At 42.6% G+C, this 23472-nt stretch overlaps 1 protein-coding gene across 1 annotated transcript in view; it reads right to left on the bottom strand.

Moving 5' to 3' along the window:
* Window positions 1-23472, bottom strand: part of CRIM1 (cysteine rich transmembrane BMP regulator 1) — a 1166729-nt gene that overhangs the window by 601933 nt on the left and 541324 nt on the right. Inside the window, exon 5 of the mRNA XM_077486443.1 lies at window positions 19820-19941. Coding sequence (XP_077342569.1) covers window positions 19820-19941 — 122 coding nt within the window. The remainder of the gene's footprint in view (window positions 1-19819; window positions 19942-23472) is intronic.

Below are 23472 nucleotides of genomic sequence, written 5' to 3'. Positions count from 1 at the left end.
TAAAATATTTACAAAAATGTGAGGGGTGTACTTACTTTTGTTGGATACTGTGTGTATATATATATATATATGTTTTATTCGCTAGGGTCTCTGATTGATATATATCAGAGACCCTAGCGAAAAAAATGGTGCATGTTGCAATATTTTGTGTCACATTGTATTTGTGCAGTGCTCTTTTCAAATTCAGTTTTTTTGGAAGAAATACTTTCATAAATTTAAAAAAAAAAAAAAAAAAAAAAAAGATGAAAGCTAGCCATTTTTTTTTTTTTTTTTTTGTATATTGTGAAAGATGATGTTATTCTGAGTAAACAGTTACCAAACGTGTCATACTTTAAAACACACTTGTGGAATGGTGACAAACTACAGTACTTAATCTCCATAGGCGATGGTTTAAAAATATCTACAGGTTACCAGTTTACAGTTTAGAGTTAGGGAGGAGTTTTTGTGCTATAACTATTGCTCTTGCAATAAGGTCACAGTAATAGCTCACATGTGTGGTTTGAACACTGTTTACATTTGCAGGTGCGACTTACGTATGTGTTCCTTTGCACTTAAAAACATTCAAAATGCCAAGTTTGGCAGCTGTGAATGCTGTAATTATTTTACGTTTACATTTTTTACATTTAGCAAAATAAAATATATATATTTTTTTTATTATTTATGATTATTATAACAGCAGCTGAGAGATTTGTCCTTGTAGTGCGCTTGGGTTGATTTCACTACTTGGTTGTGTGACTGGTAATTTGTGATTTTACATTTAGCGCCTTTTAAGTGACACTAAAGGTAGGTGTATATATATAGATATATATATAGATAGATATACAGTGGTGTGAAAAAGTGTTTGCCCCCTTCCTCATTTCCTGTTCCTTTGCATGTTTGTCACACTTAAGTGTTTCGGAACATCAAACCAATTTAAACAATAGTCAAGGACAACACAAGTAAACACAAAATGCAATTTGTAAATGAAGTAGTTTATTATTAAAGGTGAAAAAAAATCCAAACCATCATGGCCCTGTGTGAAAAAGTGATTGCCCCCCTTGTTAAAACATACTATAACTGTGGTTGTCCACACCTGAGTTCAATTTCTCTAGCCACACCCAGGCCTGATTATTGCCACACCTGTTCACAATCAAGGCATCACTTAAATAGGAGCTGCTTGACACAGTAAGGTCCACCAGAAGATCCTTAAAAGCTACACATCATGCCGAGACCCAAAGAAATTCAGGAACAATTGAGAAAGAAAGTAATTGAGATCTATCAGTCTGGAAAGGGTTATAAAGCCATTTCCAAAGCTTTGGGAATCCAGCGAACCACAGTGAGAGCCATTATCCACAAATGGCGAAGACATGGAACAGTGGTGAACCTTCCCAGGAGTGGCCGGCCGCCCAAAATTACCCCAAGAGCGCAGCGACGACTCATCCAAGAGGTCACAAAAGACCCCACAACAACGTCCAAGGAACTGCAGGCCTCACTTGCCTCAGTTAAGGTCAGCGTTCATGCCTCCACCATCAGGAAAAGACTGGGCAAAAATGGCCTGCATGGCAGAGTTCCAAGGAGAAAACCACTGCTGAGCAAAAAGAACATCAAAGCTCGTCTCAATTTCTCCACAACACATCTTGATGATCCCCAAGACTTTTGGGACAACATTCTGTGAACCGATGAGACAAAAGTGGAACTCTTTGGAAGGTGTGTGTCCAAGTATATCTGGCGTAGAAGAAACACTGCATTTCATAAAAAGAACATTATACCAACAGTAAAATATGGTGGTGGTAGTGTGATGGTCTGGGGCTGTTTTGCTGCTTCAGGACCTGGAAGACTTGCCGTGATAAAAGGAACTATGAATTCTGCTGTCTACCAAGAGATCCTGAAGGAGAATGTCCGACCATCTGTTCGTGTACTCAAGCTGAAACGAACTTGGGTTCTGCAGCAGGACAATGATCCTAAACACACCAGCAAGTCCACCACCGAATGGCTGAAGAAAAACAAAATGAAGACTATGGAGTGGCCTAGCCAAAGTCCTGACCTGAATCCTATTGAGATGTTGTGGTATGACCTTAAAAAGGCCGTTCATGCTCGAAAACCCTCTAATGTAACTGAATTAGGACAATTCTGCAAAGATGAGTGGGCCAAAATTCCTCCAGGACGCTGTAAAAGCCTCATTGCACGCTATCGCAAACGCTTGGTTGCAGTTGTTGCTGCTAAGGGTGGCCCAACCAGTTATTAGGTTTAGGGGGCAATCACTTTTTCACACAGGGCCATGATGGTTTGGATTTTTTTTTTACCTTTAATAATAAACACCTTCATTTACATATTGCATTTTGTGTTTACTTGTGTTGTCCTTGACTATTGTTTAAATTGGTTTGATGTTCCGAAACACTTAAGTGGGACAAACATGCAAAGGAACAGGAAATGAGGAAGGGGGCAAACACTTTTTCACACCACTGTATATATATATATATATATATATATATATATATATATATATATATATATATATTTTTTTTTTTTTTAAATAACATATCATACTTACAGAGTGGCCCCAAACCTTGTCTTCTGGGGTCTCTCGGTGGCTCTCTTGGCTCTTCCCCACATCAGATAATTCCCTGGAAGATGTGCTCTCCCTACTTGCAGGTGAGCTCCCGAGTCCAGCATTTGGCACTCATAAATGCCGAATGCAGGACTTGGCTCCGCCCCCTGGCAGCAGCATTATTGGAGTTGATTAACAGCAGCAGGAGCCAAGGAGCTGTGGAGTAAAGGAGCTGTGGGCCGGTCACTGTCAGGTGTTTTTTCACCTTAATGCGTAGGAATTCCCAGCTCATATCTACCTTGATAACTACTATACAAGTCTGCCCCTTTACCGTAAGAAAACCTTGGCCTGCAGTACCACATGAAAAAAAAAAAAAAAACAGGAAGAGCATCCCACAAAGTTTAGTGTCTACAAAGGGGAGAATCAGAAAGTCTGAGGAATGAGGACGTCTTGGCCATGAAGTAGAGGGGTAACAAAGGTGTACATCCTGTCCACCATCCACAATGACACCTTGGTGGAAATTCACAAAAGATGTGGTGCCACCCAGAAGCCTGAGTGTATCCACAATTATAATCAGTGTATGGGGGAGGGGTTAAACAATCATATGCTACAGCCTTATTTATCAACAAGAAAGCCCTCTACTGCTATAAAAAAAACTTTTATGCTTGGCCATTTATAATGTGTATGTCATCAAAAGTCAACAGAAAACATTCACTCTGAATGTGTGAGAAGACTTCATGAGCAGCATTTTCCAGAAAACCTTCCACCCACAGAAAAAGGAAGAAAATGGTAATAAATGTGTCAAGCATGCAGCAGAGGGGGAGTTAGGAGAGACACCAGTGTTGATTGTCCACAATGTACCTTCCAACTGGGCCTATGCATCTGAGACTGCTTCCGAGCTTATCACGCATCACTAAACTATTAGTTCCCCTTATTTTTAATAGCCTGCCATTTCTCCACTTATAATATCTGTGCTGATCATTTGGCTCCTGTCTTGATTGACCATGCCTCTGCCTTCCACCTAAACTGACCCTGGCCTGCTTACCGACAATGTCACTGCCTGCCGTCTGAATTGTTTCTAAACCACATTTCTGCTTTCCACCTTAACTGACCCTGGCCTGTTTTTTGGACAGTGCATCTGCTTGCCGTCTGGATTGCTTCTAAACCACATTTTTCTTCTTAGCAGGCTATCTCTGGTAAGAAGAAACAGCTGATTAAAAATAATTGTTGTGCTGTTCAACAGCCCCATAAAAATTAGGAACAGGACTGTAAGAGCCGTTGGGGTTCCCAAATGGGGTAAGGGAAGAGGAGTTATTTTCAGATTACCCACAGACCAGTCCTCCAAAAGTAAGTGGCAATCACATGACATCTCTAAGTCTGTTCGTGAAAAGCATTATAACTCAGGGATACAGGCTGGAATTTTCATAGCCACCCCCAAGCAGATTTTGTGTTACAGCCCTACCAAGATATCAGAAAAAACGTTTCTGCAATGATGAGCCTATTGCAGGATCCGATTCAGCCAGAAGTAATCATCCAGGTCCCAAAAGATCAGGAGGGCAGGGGCTTTTACTCTCATATATTCCTGGTAAAGAAGCATTTTGGAAAGTATTGATTGATTCTGAACCTAAAGATCGTAAACAAATCAATTTGGTACAAGCATTTTAGGATGGACACAATCTTTTCAATTACAAAGTTTCTGACTCCAGGCTGTTTCATGGCATCCCTGGATCCAAGAGATGCTTTATCTTCCGATAAATCAGGCTTCTCAATGCTTTCTACGCCTGGCCCTGGATCTGGGGACCTCAGTCTGGCACCTCCAATTCAGATCTCTGCCATTCGGGCTTTCACCCTCCCCTAGGATCTTCACAAAAATAATGGCAGAAGCTCTGGAACCTCTGAAGTTGAGAGGAAATTCAGTTGCAGTTACCCCCTGTTCTTCGCAGACTCCAAAGAACAAGTCTGATCAAATCTCCAGGCACCCCAGGCTCACCTAAAGAACTTAGGGTGAAGCAAGAACAACCTGTCACAAGAGAACAACCTGTCAGTATCAGCCAGGTCAGCTATGGCGATATTGGGTCTTCTTACGGCATTGATTCCTACCATTCAGTGGGCCAGATTGCATTCCAGGCCCCTCTAGTTAAACATACTATGCAGTTGGTCCTACCAGGAACCACTAGAAAAACAGATACAACTTTCCTTAAAAGTAAAGCAGGCTCTCTGGTGATGGAGAAATCCATCCAACCTGACAAAAGGACTTTCTTGGGTCTTTCCCTGGACAAGTGTCTAACGGCGGATGCAAGTTCCTGGGGCTTGGGAGGCCATCTGGATGGTCAGACTTCTCAGGGGGTTTGGTCCAAGTCAGAAGCCCACAATTTCTCAAACTAATAATTGGTAATTAGGTAAAAAGGTAATTTTTCCTAGCCTTTCAACATGTAGTAAAGGGTGATCATGTTCAGGTGCTGTCAGACAATACAACTGCAGTAGCGTACGTAATGAAACAAGGGGGAACCACGAGCAAAAGGCCCCTAGAATTGGCCAGGCAATTATTGACCTGGGCGGAACAGAACATGTCCTCATTATCAGCGGTCCACCTGAAAGGTTCTCAAAATCTGCCAGCAGATCTTCTAAGCAGACGGAAGCTGGTGGAAGCAGAATGGAGCCTAAATCAAGAAGTGATGATCCTGATGATCCTGATGATCTTCAAAGCTTGGGGGCAACCTCAAATGAATCTGTTTGCCAACCAATACAAAAGTATGCAAATTCTTCTCTCTCCACTGAGAAAATCAAGCAGTAGGCATAGATGCCTTTGCCCATCTGTGGCATTACCAGCTGTGCTATGCTTCCCCCCCCCCCCCCTTTCCTCTGATACCACTAGTCCTAGGGAAATTCAGAGAAGGAAAAAACAATCTGATCCTGGTCACTCCATTCTGGCCAAAAAGGCCTTGGTTTGCGGCTCTGTTAAATCTAGCCACGGAATCTCCATGGAAGTTACCATCCAGAAAAGATTTTCTATCTCAGGGATCAGTGCCATCCGGAAGACGACTATCTTCAATTAACAGCTTGGTTTCTGAAGAAGATCTCTTGTAGGCAAAAGGACTCTCTGATGAATTTCTCCATGAGAGAATAGAGAAGAGACTGACAACCAGTACCCTGAAGACTCAGGTGGCAGCTTTATCTGTTTATATTGAAAGAACTTTATCCATAGAAGTTTTAATTTCAAGATTTTTCAGGGCACTCACACGGAATAGGCAAGTAGCCCTTAAAGATTGTCCCAGTTGAGATTTGTCTATTGTTTTGCAGGGTCTCTCGGGAGCTCCATTTGAACCCTTACAAGAAGCATCCATGCAGAATTTGGTTCTCAATTTTTTTTATTTTTTTTTACTGGTGGCCATCACCTCTGCAAGAAGAATCAGTGAGCTCTAAGCTCTGGCAGTTACAGAACCTTTCCTAAAAGTTTTTTTTTGCAGATACAGGGGTCCTTCAAAAGGACCCAGAGTTCCTTCCTAAGGTTTCTTCAATCTTTCACTGCTCACAATAAATAATCCTGCCCACTTTCTCCTCAATGCCGACCAATCCAGGAGAAGAAGCTTTCACACTCTAGAAACGAGGAGATGTTTGTTTGATTTTCTTACAATAACCAAAGAATTCAGAAGACTGAATGCTCTCTTTGTGGTTTTCTCAGGCTCATGTAAGGTAGAAAAAGCTTCCAAAAGTACACTGGGCAGACGGCTTAGGTTGGCAATCACAGAGGCCTATGAAGCCTAAAGGAGAAATACCCCCTTCAGGTATTGCTGCTCATTCTACAAGATCTACAGCAGTTTCCTGGGCTGAAAGGGACAATGCTATGCTTCAGCAAATCTGTAAGGCTGCTACTTGGTCCAACTATTTAACATTTCTCTGACACCATCGGTTGGATTTACTGTCCACCGCAAATCAAGCCTTCCGCAGGAAGGTACTGCAGGCAGTAGTCCCACCCTAGGGTAAGTTTCTCGGTTATCCTCTCCAAAGTCTTCCTCAAAGGCATTTTGAGAAAGGCAGTTAGACTTACCAGTGACGGTATTTCTAAGAGCCTTCTAGGACAACCGTTACTTCCCTCCCTTTGTTTAACTTAAGAGTGGTTTTAAGTATCTATCATGGTTGTTTGGTGGTTTTCTGTGCGTTGTTTTCCAGTTTGTCTGAGACCACAATAACTGAGGCCATGGTGGAAGAGGATAGATTTAAAGGCTGCATGTGTTTCCTGTGAAGAAGGCAGAGCTACGTTCTCTCCAAGGCTAGCCTGAAAGGCTCTTAGAAATACCGTCACCAGTAAGTCTAACTATGCCTTTTTGTTACAGTATCACACTGAGTTTTCTTTTTTCCCTTTTGGGGTTTTCCAACACACTGCATTGTGGCGAGGAGGGAAAGAAACCATCTGGAGGAGGTTGAGTCAAACAAGAGATGCATATGAATAATGGGATTTTTGTACTTGACGTAAAATCAATTTCTCTGAGTTTCTCTGAGTTACGGGCAGCACAGTGGTATAGTGGTTAGCACTCTCGCCTAGCAGTAAGACGGGTCGCTGGTTCAAATGCCAACCACGACACTACCTGCCTGGAGTTTGCATGTTCTCCCTGTGCCTGCGTGGGTTTCCTCCGGGTACTCGGGTTTCCTCCCACACGCCAAAGACATGCAGGTAGGTCAATTGGCTTCTGTCCAAAATTGGCCCTAGTATATGAATGGGGACCTTGGATTGTGGGCTCCTTGAGGGTAGGGACTGAAGTGAGTGTGCAATGTACAGGGATAGGGACAATTGTAGACACTCACTCAGGTTGAACTGGATGGATTGGTGTCTTTATTCAACCTAACTATGAAACTATGAGTTCAGCGTACACAATGCCTCCTTAATCTTGACCATTGTGTCATATTGCCTCTGCAGAAGTAGGTCTAAGCAGAACAAAAAACACCTGGCTATGCCCATGGGCTGTCCTCAGTCAGTATATACCCCCCCCCCCCCACTCTAGGTATTCAGTTTAGTAGCAAGCCATAATAGAAGTACAAAATCCCCATTTCCTCTTCCGTTCATTGACGGACACAGCCCCTCATTCAACTTGACCATCGGGTCGTCCAAAAGCAGAGCCAGCGAAAAATGAGGGGTGGGAAAAATAGCCCAAGGCTAACCACAAGAGCCCTAACCAGGACACAGGAGCCCCATCTGAAACAAAACATGTTTAATGAAAAAAACACCCCTTATGAGGGAACTCCCCTCTTAAACCGCAGCCTGCAAAACCTTGTGGCCAAAAGAAGCATCCGCAGATGCCAAAATATCTACTTTATAGAATTTAGTGAAGGTGTGCACATGACGGCCAAGTGGCCACCTTGCAAACCTGTGATATTGAAGCTTGATGGCAGAAGGCCCCAAAAGTACTAAGCCTCCGAGTAGAATGCGCCATGATAGGGAAAGGAGGAACCAGACCCTTAAAAGAATAGGCCTGAGTAACAGTCTGTCTGATCCATCTGGAGATGGTAGCAGAAGAAGCAACCAGCCCTTTCCTTGGTCCATGTGTAAGCAAAAAGAGTGAGTCTGATCTCTGGAAGGACTCAGTGGATTCCAGACTTGGGACACAAGGATGGCAACACAATGTCCTCATTCAAATGGCAGTCAGAGACAGCCTTGAGCAAAAATGACGGACAGGGACGAAGAACCACTTTACACTATGGAGTACTAAATAGGGACTACGGCAGGAGAATGCCACCAACTCTAAAACCCTGTGGGCTGAGGTAATAGCCACCAGGAATGCCACCTTCTGAGACAATGTACGTAAGGGAATCTCCTGAATATTCTCGAACAGATATTTCTGGAGAACCAATGTTACCAAGTTTAAATCCCATGGTGGCAAAAGAGACCGTACAGGTGAACTCCTTGAATGAAGGTATAAACTAAAGAGTGAGTGGCTAGAGGTCACTGAAAGAAGACTGCTAAGGCAGACACCTGGCCCTTGATGGTGCTCAAAGCCAACTCCTGCTCAACTCCCTGTTGAAGAAAAGCTAAGAACCGAGCCACAGAAAAGGATCGAGGATGAACGCCAATTGACTCACACCAAGACATGTACGCTTTCCACGTACAATGGTATATCTTACTAGAAGTCGACTGCCTCGCCTTCACCACAGTAGGGATCAGTGATCCCAACAGACCTCTATCTCTCAGTACCTGGCTTTCAATGGCTAGGCCATTAAAACAAGTTACTGTAAAGGAGGATGGAAGCTCAGCCCTCGGTACAACTGGTCCTCTTTTAGAGGTCACTTCCAAGGGACGTTTGCAGCCACCAGAAGACTTTTGCCCTCAGTCCTTCACAGGCATTGCAGAGGAAGGCGTTGGCCCCGCTGTGACACTAGGACGACTGCAGCGTCTACCACAGGCCTCAGTTACTTCCCGTTGAACTGAACCTGCTGAAGGGACCGATGTTTGAGAAGAAAAACTACTAACCTGGTCCGCATTCACTCCAGAGTCAGACTCAGGTAGCCCAATTTTCTGGACAGGGCTAGAGGGGACCTTGGGTAGTTCACCCAAACTTTTACAGGAATTATACCCACACAGAAACACAAATTATGTTCTTCTTCTTTGCTACCCCCAAAAGATTCAATTTGTGGCCCCCCTTCGTGCTCAGGAAGGAGGTCCATGAATCTGGAAAACAGCAAAGATGTCCCCTTACCCCAGCAATGGGTGAGGGTACACCTTCATGCTGAATGAGTCTTGTCAGTGGATCTGGAGAAGCCTGCCCTAGGCTTACCAGACCAAGATTGCTTGGAACTTCCCAAGGGAAGACTTGAGAGATCCGTTTCCTTTATCTGCCGTCTCAGGAGCACAGAAGAATTTATTATGGGCTGAGAATGAAGGTTCCCATCTGTGACAAGGCTCCTTCCCCTTTCTTAGATTGAGGCAGGAAGAAACTCGTTCCCCCATTACACCCTTAATGATATCATCCAGGGTAGCCCCAAACAGGCGGTCGCCTTGAAAGGGAAGATCAATGAGAGCTTTCTTAGAGGCATGGTCTGCCAACCAATTCTTAAGCTACAGCACATGTCTAAAATATACAATATACAAATATACTGTAGCCCATGGACCAACTGGTCCACTAAATCAACATAAGCAGCGGGAACCTGCTCACTACCTAGACCCTGGTGCAAAAGCTTGGCCCATTCAGTTAGGGTCTGTGATGCCAAGGCCAAGACTGGACGCAATGCTGACCCAGCCATAGTAAACATGCTGCGTGCCACAGCATATGCTTTCCTGTCAGCCGGGTCATTAAAGGACAGGGATTATTCTACTGGGATCATGGTTTGCTCTATTCAACCTGGAAACAGGAGGGTCCACCACTGGTGGGGTAGTCCACTTTTTTAAAAGTGATTCCTCAAAGGGGTAGCATACTGAGAAACGTTTGGGGATGACAAAGGGTGATTTTGGCTGTCCCCATTCCTTATAGGTAAACTTCTCAAAATAAGGCATATAAGGAAACACCCTCAGTGTGCGAGGTGACTTATGCGTACCAAAAGACACAGCTACTTCTGTGGCCCTGTCAGCCGCATCCCCCATATTTAGAGTCTCGCGCACCACAGTAACAAGTGCATCCACCAGCGCTTTTTCACTCGCTGCTGAGACAGCAGAAGACTCATCCTCACTATTGGACGGGTCAGGGAGCAAGATATTAAACCCCCCTGGATGGGCCACGTCCCCGGTGGCATCAGGCTCAGAATCAGATGAGACAGACTGAGCAGGGGAAGGCAGGGGGTTGCTTCCTCCCGGGTCTTTGCCCACACGCTACTTCCACCCAGGATACTAATGACTCAAGGACAGCATAACCATGGGAAGCTGGGGTTCTGAGGGACCAACCACCTCCATGAGGTGATCGGTGGGTGAGATGTGACCCTGAGGCTCCATAAGGAAGAAGACCCTGCAATACAAAGGAACTTTGGCACCACTAGGGGACACCCCACTAACCAGGCTACCTATCAGCAGAGAGGGAGATACACAAGGACCCCCAAAGGCTCACCCTACAAAACAGAGGAGCGCGGCAATATGGACCAGAAATACCAATGTCTGCATCCATTTCATATGACAGAAAGAGAAAGAGGAGGAGCTCTGGCATCTTCATGAGGTTCTGGCCGACTCTAGTGTCTCACTAGACTAAAGAAAAATGGCTGCTGTGACATCATCGGCTACACGGCTGCCAGCTGGAGATCAGCCAGACCAACAGAAAATGGCTGCCATGACCTCGTTGGCTACACAAACATGGGTGCCAGCCAGACCAAGATGTGATGTCATCGGACCCCCCTTACAAAAAGGTACTGTACCACCAGGCAGGATGGACATTTAAGGGGACACCGCTGTGCCCTCTACACAGGGACCCCAAAACTGCACACTACCTCACACTGCACACATGCACAGCAGGGCTGCAACCTCTGCATGGAACCCCCCACCCCCATACTGTCAGGGCAGGACACACACCACCCAGAAGGGAAATGGCAGGTCTCTGCTGCCTGCCTTGGGACGCCCACCAATCCGTGGGTGGAGCCCAGTTTAACCAGGGAACTTTAGGATGGGAGGAATGATCCTGCAGGCAGGTCCGACCATCCCTGGAGAGTACCTGAGTCCACCCCAAACCGGACAAAGGAGGAACAGGGGGAACTGTACTTACCAATTCATGGTGCAGGTGACCCTCCAGACAGAACTCCTTGCCACCAAAGTGGGGGGACGGCTGCAACCAGACCAGAGCCCGTTCATATGCGACCCTGTGGGGCGTTTAACTCGCGGGCCCACCTCCGTCCATTGAGGCTAGCGCGTAGCTGCGGTCTGCACGCACTCGCTGGCTGGACTGGGGAGACCACTGAATCTAGATTATAAAGGCTCATCGCCCAGCCCGGCAGTTGATTGCAGATCTCCCAGAAAATGCATGGAAAAAAGACAAAGTAAAATGTGCTAGGACCAAAAGATCCCAGCAAGGAGCTAGGTCCTTACTCCTGACTAGACAGAAAAATCGGAATACCTAGAGCAGGGAGGGGGTTATATACTGACTGAGGACAGCTTATGAGCTTAGCCAGGTGTTTTTTGTTCTGCCTAGTTCTACTCCTGCAGAGGCGATATATAACCCAATGGTCATAAGGAGACGCTGTGTCCATAGATGAACAAAAGAGGAATTATGAAAGGCTTTATTTTAGATGAGGGTAAGGGTACATTTATTATTAGTATTATTATTATTATTATTATATACAATTTATATAGCACTAACAGTCTGTGCAGAACTTTACATATACAAACACATTTGGATCTTATGGAGATTTTTTTGATGCAAGTACAATAAAAATGCATGGTATTTATTGATGGTATTAGACATACTACACCATATATCGTATATTTTCTTTTGCGGTTTCTCACAGACAAGAGGGGAACATCACAAAGAAGATTCATCAAAGGGGAAAACACTAGACATTGTGGGACTGGGTGCACCGCTTAGTACTACTCCTCATTCCCTAAACTGAAGCAATAGTTAACATTTTCAGTATGTGATATAAAGTGACAAGAAATGGTGCCGACCAGTGACTAATAAATGAGTGAAGCTGCCCCTTTAAAAAAAAAAGTATGGCATTACTTCATAAGGGTAATTAAATTGCACACCTACTATAATAAATAATACATTTGGATCTTAAAGTGGTTGTAAATCCATTTCAACCACTTTAACTTACAGGTAAGCCTAGATTAAGGCTTACCTGTAGGTGCAAGTAATATCTCCCAAATCCTAAAAGTTTTAGGAGATATTTGCAGAATTAGCGGGACCAATGTCTATGGCACATGCACCGTAGACATTGGGGTGCAGGCGCACTGAGCATGCCGTTTCTTGCGGCGATCATGCCGTTAGTGGCGGCACCAGAACGCATGCACGGGAGTGACGCCATCGCGGCTCCAGCCAGTCACAGTGCCGGAGCCGTGATAGCCGGAAGTCACACCGGGATAGATGGTGGCGTCGGAGGAGGCAAACGAGGGCCGATGCATGGGCTTTGATCTCAAGTAAGCAATGCATAATGAGCTAGTGTATGCTATGCATACTAGCTCATTATGCCTTTATCTTGCAGTGTGTATTTATGTATTTTTTTTTTTTTTTTTTTTTAAGAGGCTTTACTTCCTCTTTAACGCTTCACCTCTTTCAACAAATAATTCATAAAAAAAAGTGTACAATTAAAAAAATAAAAATAAAAATAAAATCTTGCACAAACCAAGAAAAGTCCAATCACTATGATAAAGAATATGCTATTGAGATAGACAAATGATGATCCACCTCCAAACTGTGCATGGGAGGTTTAAATTCACCACCACCCATCGACTGGAACACCTAAGAAACATAAGGGAATATATGCAGGTATATGTAACAGTGCCTACTCACATAAGAAAGTTCTAAATGCTAGCACCAACATAGACAGCCTAGGTACCTCTGCACACCGTCCTGGCGGCCATGGCATGTGTTCCAAAGCCAAGGGACGTGGAAACCAATAGGACCAGAAATTACATCCGCAAGGGACAGACAAGCTGCCTCTATGCATTTTGTGTTGTACACGTCACCAGGAAGCTTCCTGATGATGTGTACAACATGCAATGCATAGAAAAAATTATAGGCAATGCTCTATTAGTAAGATCCAAAGTCTAGTAGTCATAACCATGGAATGATGATCCAACAATGTTTATTTCATCATAGATATGATGAGTTGATGCAAAGTCTAAAATTAAAGTAAAAAAATCAGATGGGAAACAGGTATAAAAACAATTATGTAATGGACAGATAAAAATAACTCAACGTTACCACAGGTGACCTCAGGTGAGGAAGAGGGGTGAACAGACATCCGGGGGCTCGCTGGTATCACATGGCAGGCGCCAATGCCCATGTTGAAAAGGATGGAAACCCATTCCCAAGGAGCCCAGACAATGGAAAAGATGGTGATATAGCTGGGTCCAAGAGGGATAAAGCCGCTGGGAGCGGGAGGATAGAGGGCTGTATATGTCCGGACTGGGAAGGTGTGAGGTTGCCTGGATGTGGCCAAATCACAGGGCTCAGCTGGTCAGGCCACTCGGTGGTGACACTACAACTGAGGGGATTTGGATGAGCCGAGCAGAGCCAAGAGCAACTGGCGCACCTGGAGTGACGTCAGTATGGTTTCTGGTAAGGATGGCCTGTTGATCACATGTGTAAAGGATAGGCCCAACATGTTGGAATTACAATGGGCCACAAAGGAAGTGAACACATTAGGGCCACCACTCCAAATGAACAGGGCATTGTCAATGTACCTGCCATAAAAGACAATGTGCTTAACAAAGGGATTGTTGGCCCAGATGGGCCCTTCCTCCCAGTAGCACTTTTTTTTTTAATATATTTATTAATATCAAGTTTATTCTCATTGTAGTTTCACCAAACCAGTGGGATGTTCGGAGTTTGTTTTTGTTTTGTTTTTTGTATTGCTTTTTTGTTTGTTTTTTAGCAATTTTGTGGTATTGTAATCACATTTGTAATTTACTACACAGACTTGAGATAGTTTTTCACTTGTTTTGCCCTCCCACAGACTTGAGATAATTTTCCACCTGTTTTTATCCCCCCATTGGCTTTAAATAGTGCTTGTTGCCATCCCCGCCGTGACTTTTACAAAGCACATGCGTGCAAAACATGTAAGTCACGGCTAAAGCACAAGCTGACCACAGATGCCCCTTCCTCTGTCTCCAGTGCAGTACGTCCCACCAGGCGTGTTGGTTGCTCTTGGCTCTGCTCCTCCGATTCCCCTCAGTTGTGGTGTCACCACCGAGTGGCCTGACCCGCTGAGCCCTGTGATTTGGCCACATACAGGCAACCTCCCACCTTCCCAGTCTGGACATACACGGCCCTCTATCTCTAGTGGCTTTATCCATCTTGGACCTGGCTTTATCACCATCTTCTACAGCCTCTGATTGTCATCCTTTTCAACATGGGCATTGGTGTCCCCCATGTGATACCAGTGACCCCCCCCCCCCCCCGGATGTCTGTTTATCCCCTTTCCCCATCTGAGGTGTGGTGAAATTGAATAACTTTTATCTGTCCATTACATCATTGTTTTTATACCTGTTTTCCAGATGATTTTTGGACTTTAATTTTAGACTTTGCATCAGCTCATCATATCTATGATGGAATTAACACTGTTGGATCATCATTGCATGGTTACAAGTGTCTGTTTTTATGAATACTACACATTAGATCCAACTCAGTGTGCTGCTTATAGTTATTTTTGTGTTGTTGTTTTTTTTGTTTGTTCCATATTATTCCAGCTGCACTGAGTTTGATCATCATCAACCATGGATTGTTTACATCACAGCTACATCCAATCATACATGACCCTATAGTCCTCTGTAGCGCTTAAGGACATTTTGTGTTTCTCACAAAATGCATAGAGACTGCTTGTCCATCCCTTGCTGACATCATTTTTGGTCTTATTGGTTTCCACATCACGTGGTTTTGAAGGCACGCTGTGGCCATCAGGATGGCATGCAGAGGTACCTAGGCTGTCTATGTTGGTGCTAGCATTTAGCGCTTTCTAATGCGAGTAGGAACTGTTACATCTACCTGCATATATCCCCGCTATTAAGCTTATTACGCTATGACACTTCTTATGTCCCCCCCCCCCCCCCCCGAGTATGATTTGGTTGGGCTTTAAAGAAGGCTGAAAGTAGGTCCCTACCCTGTATGCATGTGTTCAGTTTACATTACTTGTACTTTATAAGTGAAGACTATGAATTTCTACTTATCCTGAAAAGTTCTTAAACTTCCCCACATCAATGATGACCTTCTTCTTTGATAAAATATTCACTTCTAGTGTGTTTGAATCATTCACTTATTTATACACTTTACAGTTAACGTATTCAAAACTGGAAATCATATTGGGAAGTAGGACAACTAATTACTACAGCATTTATCCCATAATTACAATCAAAGTACTATAAATACTTAGCAATTGTAATCAATGGAAATATCACATGAAAGCTGATCATATAGCTTCAAATCATTAGAAAAGTTTAACCACTTCAGCCCCTAGCCTTTTTGTTTACAAGTTAAAATATTTATTTATTTGTTGCTAGAAAATTACTTAGAACCCCCCAACATTATATTTTTTTTCAGCCACCCTAGAGAATAAAATGGCGGTCATTGCAATACTTTGTAAGAACACTGCACAAATACAGTGTGATATAAGCAATTTTTTTTAGGGAAAAAGAAAAAAAAACTTTTTAGAATTAAAAAATAAGACAACAGTAAAGTTAGCCCATTTTTTTCTATATTGTGAAAGATAAATGTTACCCTGAGTAAATTGATCCCCAACATGTCCCACTTCATAATTGTGCCCACTCGTGGAATGACAACAAAATCTCCATTGGTGAAGTTTAATATTTCTAGAGGTTACCCGTTTTGAGTTACAGAGGAGATTTTGGCCTAGAATTATTGCTCTCACCCTAACTATTGCATGGATACCTCGCATGTGTAGTTTCAACACCATTTTCACATGTAAGCACGACTGACATATGCATTCACTTCTCGGTGCAAGCTCGGCATGACGGGGTGCTTTAATTTTTTTTTTCTTATTTATTTTACTTTTATTTGTACACCGTTTGTATTCATTTATTTTATTTCTAAACCGTCCTTTAACTAAAAAAAAAAAAAAAAAAAAGTTTGGGTCACTTTTATTCCAATTACAAGGAATGTAAACATACCTTGTAATAGAAAAAAAAAGCATGAGAGGACCTCCTAAATATCAGATTTGGGGTCAAAAAGACCTCAGATCTAACAAGGCTGCCCATACATGTTGCAAAATGTGCTCAGTGGGTGGAACTGCCAACCCTGCTACATTCAACAAATTTTGATTGTCCAATCAACTTTTGTAAAGTCTCCTGGAAAATGCAGCTAATGTTCAGCCATTAGGACAGCTGCCAGGGACAACTGTCAAAATATAGTAGTCACAGAAGAATATTTATATGCACTGTATAGCATGATTGAAGAATCAGTTTACTGGGTGAAATGTACCAACCCATATCTGAAGAAGAGTCCAGACATTAAGTGACACGAGTGTATTCTAAGTGTATCATTTACAGTAAAGTAAAGTCAACTGAGACAGAGAGGTCCACAGAAGATCACATTGCCTTGAGGTAATTCTTGGGGTATAACCTATATATTTGTACAAAAAATAAATAAAAAAAAATAAAAAACATGCAAAATGTGACAATGAATTAAAGTGTCTGTTCACCAAATGCTAGAAGCCTGCCAAGAAAAATAGGCTAGTTGGAAGCTTTGGTGCATGAAGAGAAGTATGATTTAATTGGTATTGCTGAATCTTGGCTACATTTTTCACATGACTGGGATATTAACATCCCTGGCTATGCTCTTTAAGAAAGACAGGGTAAAACGGAGGGGTGGTGGTTTCTGTCTTACTAATTTCAACTACCTGAAAATTGACTGGAGTAATGGCACTGCAGGAATAGTTAAAGAGCAAAAAATGTATAAACCTATTACAAGACAATTTTATGGTCCAGTTCACTGAGGTCCTGACTAGGGATGATGCTCTGACATTTCAAAGGCATTGTTTCTAATTTGTAGGGATTCTTTAATAACTGGAATAGCACCACTGGATTGGCATACGGCCAATGTGGTGTCTGTATTTAAAAAGAGAGTCAAGTCTTTACCAAGTAAAGACCTGTTAGTTTAACGTCTATAGTTGGAAAGCAACTGGAGAGTTTGAAAAAAAGACCACATAGATGAGTTCTTGCATGGATTCATTAAACACAGAACAAGTCAAACAAATCTAATTTGTTTTGATGGTGAGGTAAGTAAAACTTTGGACAGAGGGGTGGCTGTGGACATGGTATACTTGGATTTTGCAACAGCATTTGACAAAGTTCCCAACACAAGGCTAATGTGTAAGGTAAAGTCCACAGGCTTTGGAAAAATCTGTTTGAAAATGGATAAAAAAACAGGCTAAAAGACAGAATTCAGTGTAGTGGTTAATGACTCTTACTCTGAATAGTCTAAGGCAGGGGTCTCAAACTGGTGGCCCACCAGCTGTTGCGAACCTACATGTCCTCTCATGTCTCTGCCTGTGGGAGTCATGCTTTTAACGGTCAGCCTTGCAATGCCTCATGGGACTTGTAATTTTGCTGGAGGACCGCCAGTTTTAGACCCCTGGTCTAAGGTTATCAGCAGAGTAAAAAAGCTTTTTCCACAGTAAGAGCTGTGAAAATGTGGAATAGACTTCCTCAAAAGCTGATTCTGCCCAGCTCAGTAGATTGCTTTACAAAAGGATTCTTTCATAAATGTGCATAATATAACTGAATACTAACATTTATAGGTAAAGTTGACCCTGGAAATATCCGATTGCCTCTCGGGAATCAGGAAGGATTTTTTTCCCCTGCTGAAGCAGATTGGATCATGCTTTGCTTGGCTTTTTTGCCTTCCTCTGGATCATCTGTGGGTATAGGATTGTGTAATTGTTGTTTTCCCCTTTTATTGGTTGAACTAGATGGGCTTGTGTCTTTTTTCAGACTATGAAATCAAATACGATGGGACTGCATTGGGCGGCTATTCCAGTGCAGTCCCACCACATGAAAAAAGGCAAAATCCCTTGTCTCCTATGTGCTGCAGTGCTGTGTGGGCATGCAGTACTTTTAATCAATGCAATGCAAGGCAATCCACAGCCGAAAATTAAATTGCACTGTAATGTGGTGGTTGGTGTGAACCAGCCATTGGGATCTGTCATTGACGGGATTTTGGGTTTGTGTCGATGGCATCAGTTTGAAATGCGTTTGAGATCATTCAGAATTCATTGACAAGTGCATTAGACCTGCAATAATAACTGCATGCCACACATATGTAATCATAGCAGCAGAGGTTTATGTGTTGATGGTGTGTTCCCAGCACAGAGGCCAAGCTGTCAATTAGAGCTTGTGGACTCTAGTAATGATCGGGAGCTGACAAGATCAGCTCCTGATCATGTGACCACTGACAGCCAATCATAGTAATTAAGGGGTCAGGCAGACCTTCAAGTCCCCAGGGAGTAATATCCTAGATAAAGGGATGCTGGGGTTGGACAGGAGACTTATCTACTTTGGACTTCAACACGTTAAAAATTGTTGCAACCTTTGATCTTGTTTGGGTAATGAATAATAAAAAGTTACCCTAACAATTAATTAAAAAAGAAAAGAGGAATTGGACAATTAAATGAAATAAATGAATAGCACCATGCTCAGAAATCATTAAATTACATTTGATGCATTTTTTCCTTTTTTAATGTATTTTTTTCTACCTTATTGATGTGCTTAGACCCCTTTCACACCAAGGGCATTTTGCAGGCACTATAGTGTCAGGAAAAGTCCTGCCAGCAGCTTCTTTGGAGCGGTGAAAATCAATGGGGCAGCGCTGTAATACCGCCGGCAAAACGCCGATATTACGGCGTATTGCCGGCGGTTTTAGCCCTTTCTAGCCCGAAATGTGCCGCAAATCTGACGGTAAAACGCTGCTAAAAATAGTGGTGTTTTGCCGCAGATGCTATGGGAGGCGTGGTGAGAAAGGGGTCATAAAGCAATAGTAAACTCAGCCACCCAACTTGTAAAACTTATTGTTATTACAAAATAGTTTGACATCATTCTGCCTTATTAATTTGCCGCCCCCTCTATGTTTTCTTACTTTTTTTCAGCTTACTTCTGCTTGCTATCTGAAGCCGGCACCATTTTAACTGTTGTCGTTCTTAACTGTGCTGTCTGTTACTTCCGCCCTTTCTGTCTGTGCTGTCTGAAATCTCACACATGTGCACCAAGTATTAGCTAAGCTTCTTTATTCTCTGCTTGTCTCGCAATTGGATAAGGTCTTGTGGGATTGCAATGCCGCTGAGACTGGATGACGTGGGCACGGCAAACAAAGCATGCCGTGAATCGCTGTAACGTTATTGGCCTTAAGATTGCTTTTTTCAACAGAACAGCACATGTTTGAAAGATTTTTAAAACACCATTGTGTACATTGATTTTTTTTTATGATTTTAATGGAAGGAAAGTATAAAAGTTGAGTTTACTACCACTTTAAATTAATTATAAAAGATTCAGCCAACAGACCTTTAAAAGGTTAAACAGCTAAGAAGAGATGCCCTTCATGCAACCTTTAATTTGGCTAACCAGCCTTCTGTGTAAAGAATTTTGCTGTCAAAATGAAAGTTTCCCTCTAGTTCATTCTGTTGTTCCCCCATATAAAGGATGTGAAGAAGGAATCCACTTACCATTAACACATTCAAAGACATCACAGCACTTTCCAGGTGAGCCATTGCCTCGTGAGACAATCCGAGGGATTGAGCCAGCTTCACATACGGGGAAACTGCAAAGGCCAGAAAGACACTCACATCTGTAGAGAAGCAAAATGTGTAGAATGTGTCAGCACTACCAATTGCTTTGTTCCTTTCAAAGATAATTAACTATCAATTAAATGCAATGGGGAACATGAGCATGCATTAATTAATTACAGTAGATGTCAAAATAGTCTTTTGGAGATTTTACATGACAAAATCAATATCATTTATTACCTTTTTCTTGAAAAAAACAAATACATCTATGTACCTTTTAAAAAAGCACTGTGTAATTAAAAGCATTTAAGTGAGCAAATAAAAAGGAGTATGTAAAATATCATGGGGATGTGGTGGCAATTGCTTCTGTGGTCCAGATTCACTGATATTAACCCCCCGGTGGTATTCCCGAGTCTGGCTCGGGGTGAAAATTCAGTACCATTCGCGGTAACACCGAGCCAGACTCGGGATCGCATCGCTGGATCCAGGATGTGCTTACTTACCTGATCCCCTGGATCCAGCGATATCCCCCCGCACTGTGAGCGGCTCATCCTCCGCTCGTATCACATCGCCGAGCTCTGTTCCCTGCGAGCGTTGCGATGCACGGGGACGGAGAACGCCACCAAATTCAAAAAGTAAAACACACACTATACATACAGTATAATGTAATCTTACAGAATACATTGCTGTATGTAATTATTTCACATCCCCTTTGTGCCTAGTGTTCTGCCCAGTGTCCTGCATGCAGTTTTATATTATAAAAACTGTTCTTTCCGCTTGGAAACTGGAGATTGTCCATAGCAACCAAAACTGTCCCTTTACATCAAAAGAGGTTTTAGACCCGCTAGAAAATAGCTATAATAAATTAGAATCACTCACAGAATTGAGCGATAGCGATTTGTGGGGAGATCCGTCATCAAATACTGAAAAGTATTGACAGTGACAATTCTGCAACTGAGCAAATTTCTGTGTTTTTGATTTGATTACATTATTGAATCATTTTTATTATTATTATATTATTATTTGGTATAATTATTTATAGTTAGTTATTATATTATAATTTATGATTTAATTTTTCAAACTTTATCATACTCGGGATGTCTGGTAGACTCTGGTTTGGACAGATTTAAGTGAGTTTTTCCTAAGAATTACAGGACTACAATATAAAACGCCAAATTTTCATGCAAAATAATGGTACTGCTTTCAGCACCTAAAATCTGAAATAATCATACCGCCTGGGAGGTTAAATATGCTGTAGAAACACGTACAGATGGCGTGTATGTGCTTGCAGGCAGAAAGTACTGGCCATGGATACTATTTCCCCCCTTTCAATTTATAAAGTGGAAATAAAACAACCAATTATTTTATTTTTATTTATTTTTTAAAAGGTTATACATGTTTAATCACTTCAGCTTCAAAAGGCTTTATCGCCATCATGACCCAGCCATTTTTTTTCCTATTTAGCACTGCACTAATTTAACTGGTAATTGTGTGGTCATGCAACACTGTGCCCGAACAAAATGTATATTATTTTTTTTCCCCCACACAAATAAAGCTCTTTTCTTTTTTTTTTTCGGTGGGATTTGAGCGCAACTGTTTGTATAATAAAAAAAAAAAAATAAAAAAAAAAGACATTCTGCTACAAAATATATCCAATCAAACAATTAAAAAAAAAAACAAATTTCTTTATAAATCTAGGCAAAAATGTACGCTGCTATATGTTTTTATTTATGGGTGGGGGAAAAAAATGCACTAAGAAATATTCTGAATGAATTGTGTAAGCAGCAAACCTGCTGTGAGACATTTACACAGTAGTAAACATAAAATAGATAAAGGTTGCAATATTCAATCATGTATATGCAAATTGAAAGATTAGATGATTACAACAGTCCACAACTGATGTGAAAATAAATCCTGATGTTGATCTCCCCCATATACCACTGTAGTGAAATGATCTTAAAGTATTTGTTAACCCAAAAAATAAATAAATAAACATCTTGTTCCCTTAAAGCATGTTAAACAGCACGGTACTTGTACCGAGTCATTTGGACCCCCGTATCACCTGAAATATCTGTCTGATCATGGCTAGCTATGCTCTCCCATCTGCAAACCAACCACAATAATCATGGCTGCTGAGCCCTGACATTGTGGTCTGTTTGCATGATTCCGTCAGCCGCAGCCTGCTATCTGTCTCGTACTCTTTCCATGTCTGAAGCAGTTGTTGTGGTCCTTCCCAAACCTGGGAAGGCTCTGGAGCAGTGTTCCTCGTACCAGCCAATATCCCTCCTTAATGTGGACGCAAACATTTTGGCTAAGGCCCTGGCCGGTTGATTGGACACTGTGATCACTGCTTTGGTACATGTGGATCAATCCTGATTCATGCTCAGTAGGGGAACCAATATTAATATCCCACACCTGCTTACACATCTCTCTAGGGTGGACAGGGACGGCTCAGCGGTGGTGGACTCCTTGGATGCCGAAAAGGCTTTTGATTTAGTGGAGTGGCGCTACCTCTGGGCCGTCCTACTTAAATTTAGATTTGATCTTCGGTTTATTAAGCGGGTCCAATTGCTTCATCACAACCCTATGGCCTGCATAAATAGTAATAACTCACTGTCTTCTCCTTTCTCCCTGACTCAGGGTATTAGACAGGGCTGCCCGGGCTTGTTTGCATTGGCAATGGAACCCTTGGTGATGTGCATTAGGTCTGCTGCCTCGGTTGAGGGCATCCAGGTGGGGGGTATTTGTAGACAAAATATCCCTGCATGCAGACAACACTTTCCTGTTCCTGAAAGACATACCCTCTCTCCCGCCAGCCCTTCAAATCATAGATTTTCTTTGGATCCTTTTCGGGCATCAAGGTTAACTGGGGAAAGTCACTCCTATTCCCTTTACACAATTCAGATCCCCGCACCCAAATTAGTATTCTGTTGACCAGAATTTAAATATTTAGGTGTAGTGATAATGGCCCATTTGTCCTCATATTCTGAGCTGAACCTCTTGCCGTTGCTTATGATCTTCTCTCAGAAATGTATGGCCTGGAGGTCTCTCCCTCGTACTCCAGTGGGTAGAGTGAACCTTGTTAAGATGGTATATTTACCCAAGTTCATTTATCTCTTCTGTAGTTTCCCTCTGGTGCCTCCAACTTCCTTCTTTAACAAACTACAGGGAATTATATCATTATTTGTGTGGAATGTGAGGCCTCCATGTCTGGCCATCTCTGCTTTACAGCTCCCTCCCACCCAGGGGTACCTGTCCCTACCTAACTTGCAGGCTTATTTCTGGGCGGCGGTCCTGGTAACAGTGAGATGGTGGTTCTTCCAACCTAAAGATATCCCAGTGATTACTCTGGAAGTGGCCATCATGGGGTCGTACTCCACCCTAAGTAACCCTGTGTTCAGGGGAGCAAAATCCCACCCCAGAATTACAGGTTTGATGCACACCACTATTTCGGTGTGGCACAGGGCTAGGTATATATATATATATATATATATATATATATATAGTTCTCCGGAGACATTCTCCCCACATAACCCCCCCCCTCCCCCCTTTGGGGGGATAGTCCAAATCTCTGGCATCTAAATAGTGTTCCT

Source organism: Lithobates pipiens, unplaced genomic scaffold (genome assembly GCF_037356315.1).
Source record: "Lithobates pipiens isolate NorthernLeopardFrog02 unplaced genomic scaffold, aLitPip1_a1.2 Scaffold_18, whole genome shotgun sequence".
In the NCBI taxonomy this organism is placed as follows: domain Eukaryota; kingdom Metazoa; phylum Chordata; class Amphibia; order Anura; family Ranidae; genus Lithobates; species Lithobates pipiens.
Note: the sequence above shows the minus strand (reverse complement) of the source record. Positions and strands in the feature narration are given on the sequence as shown.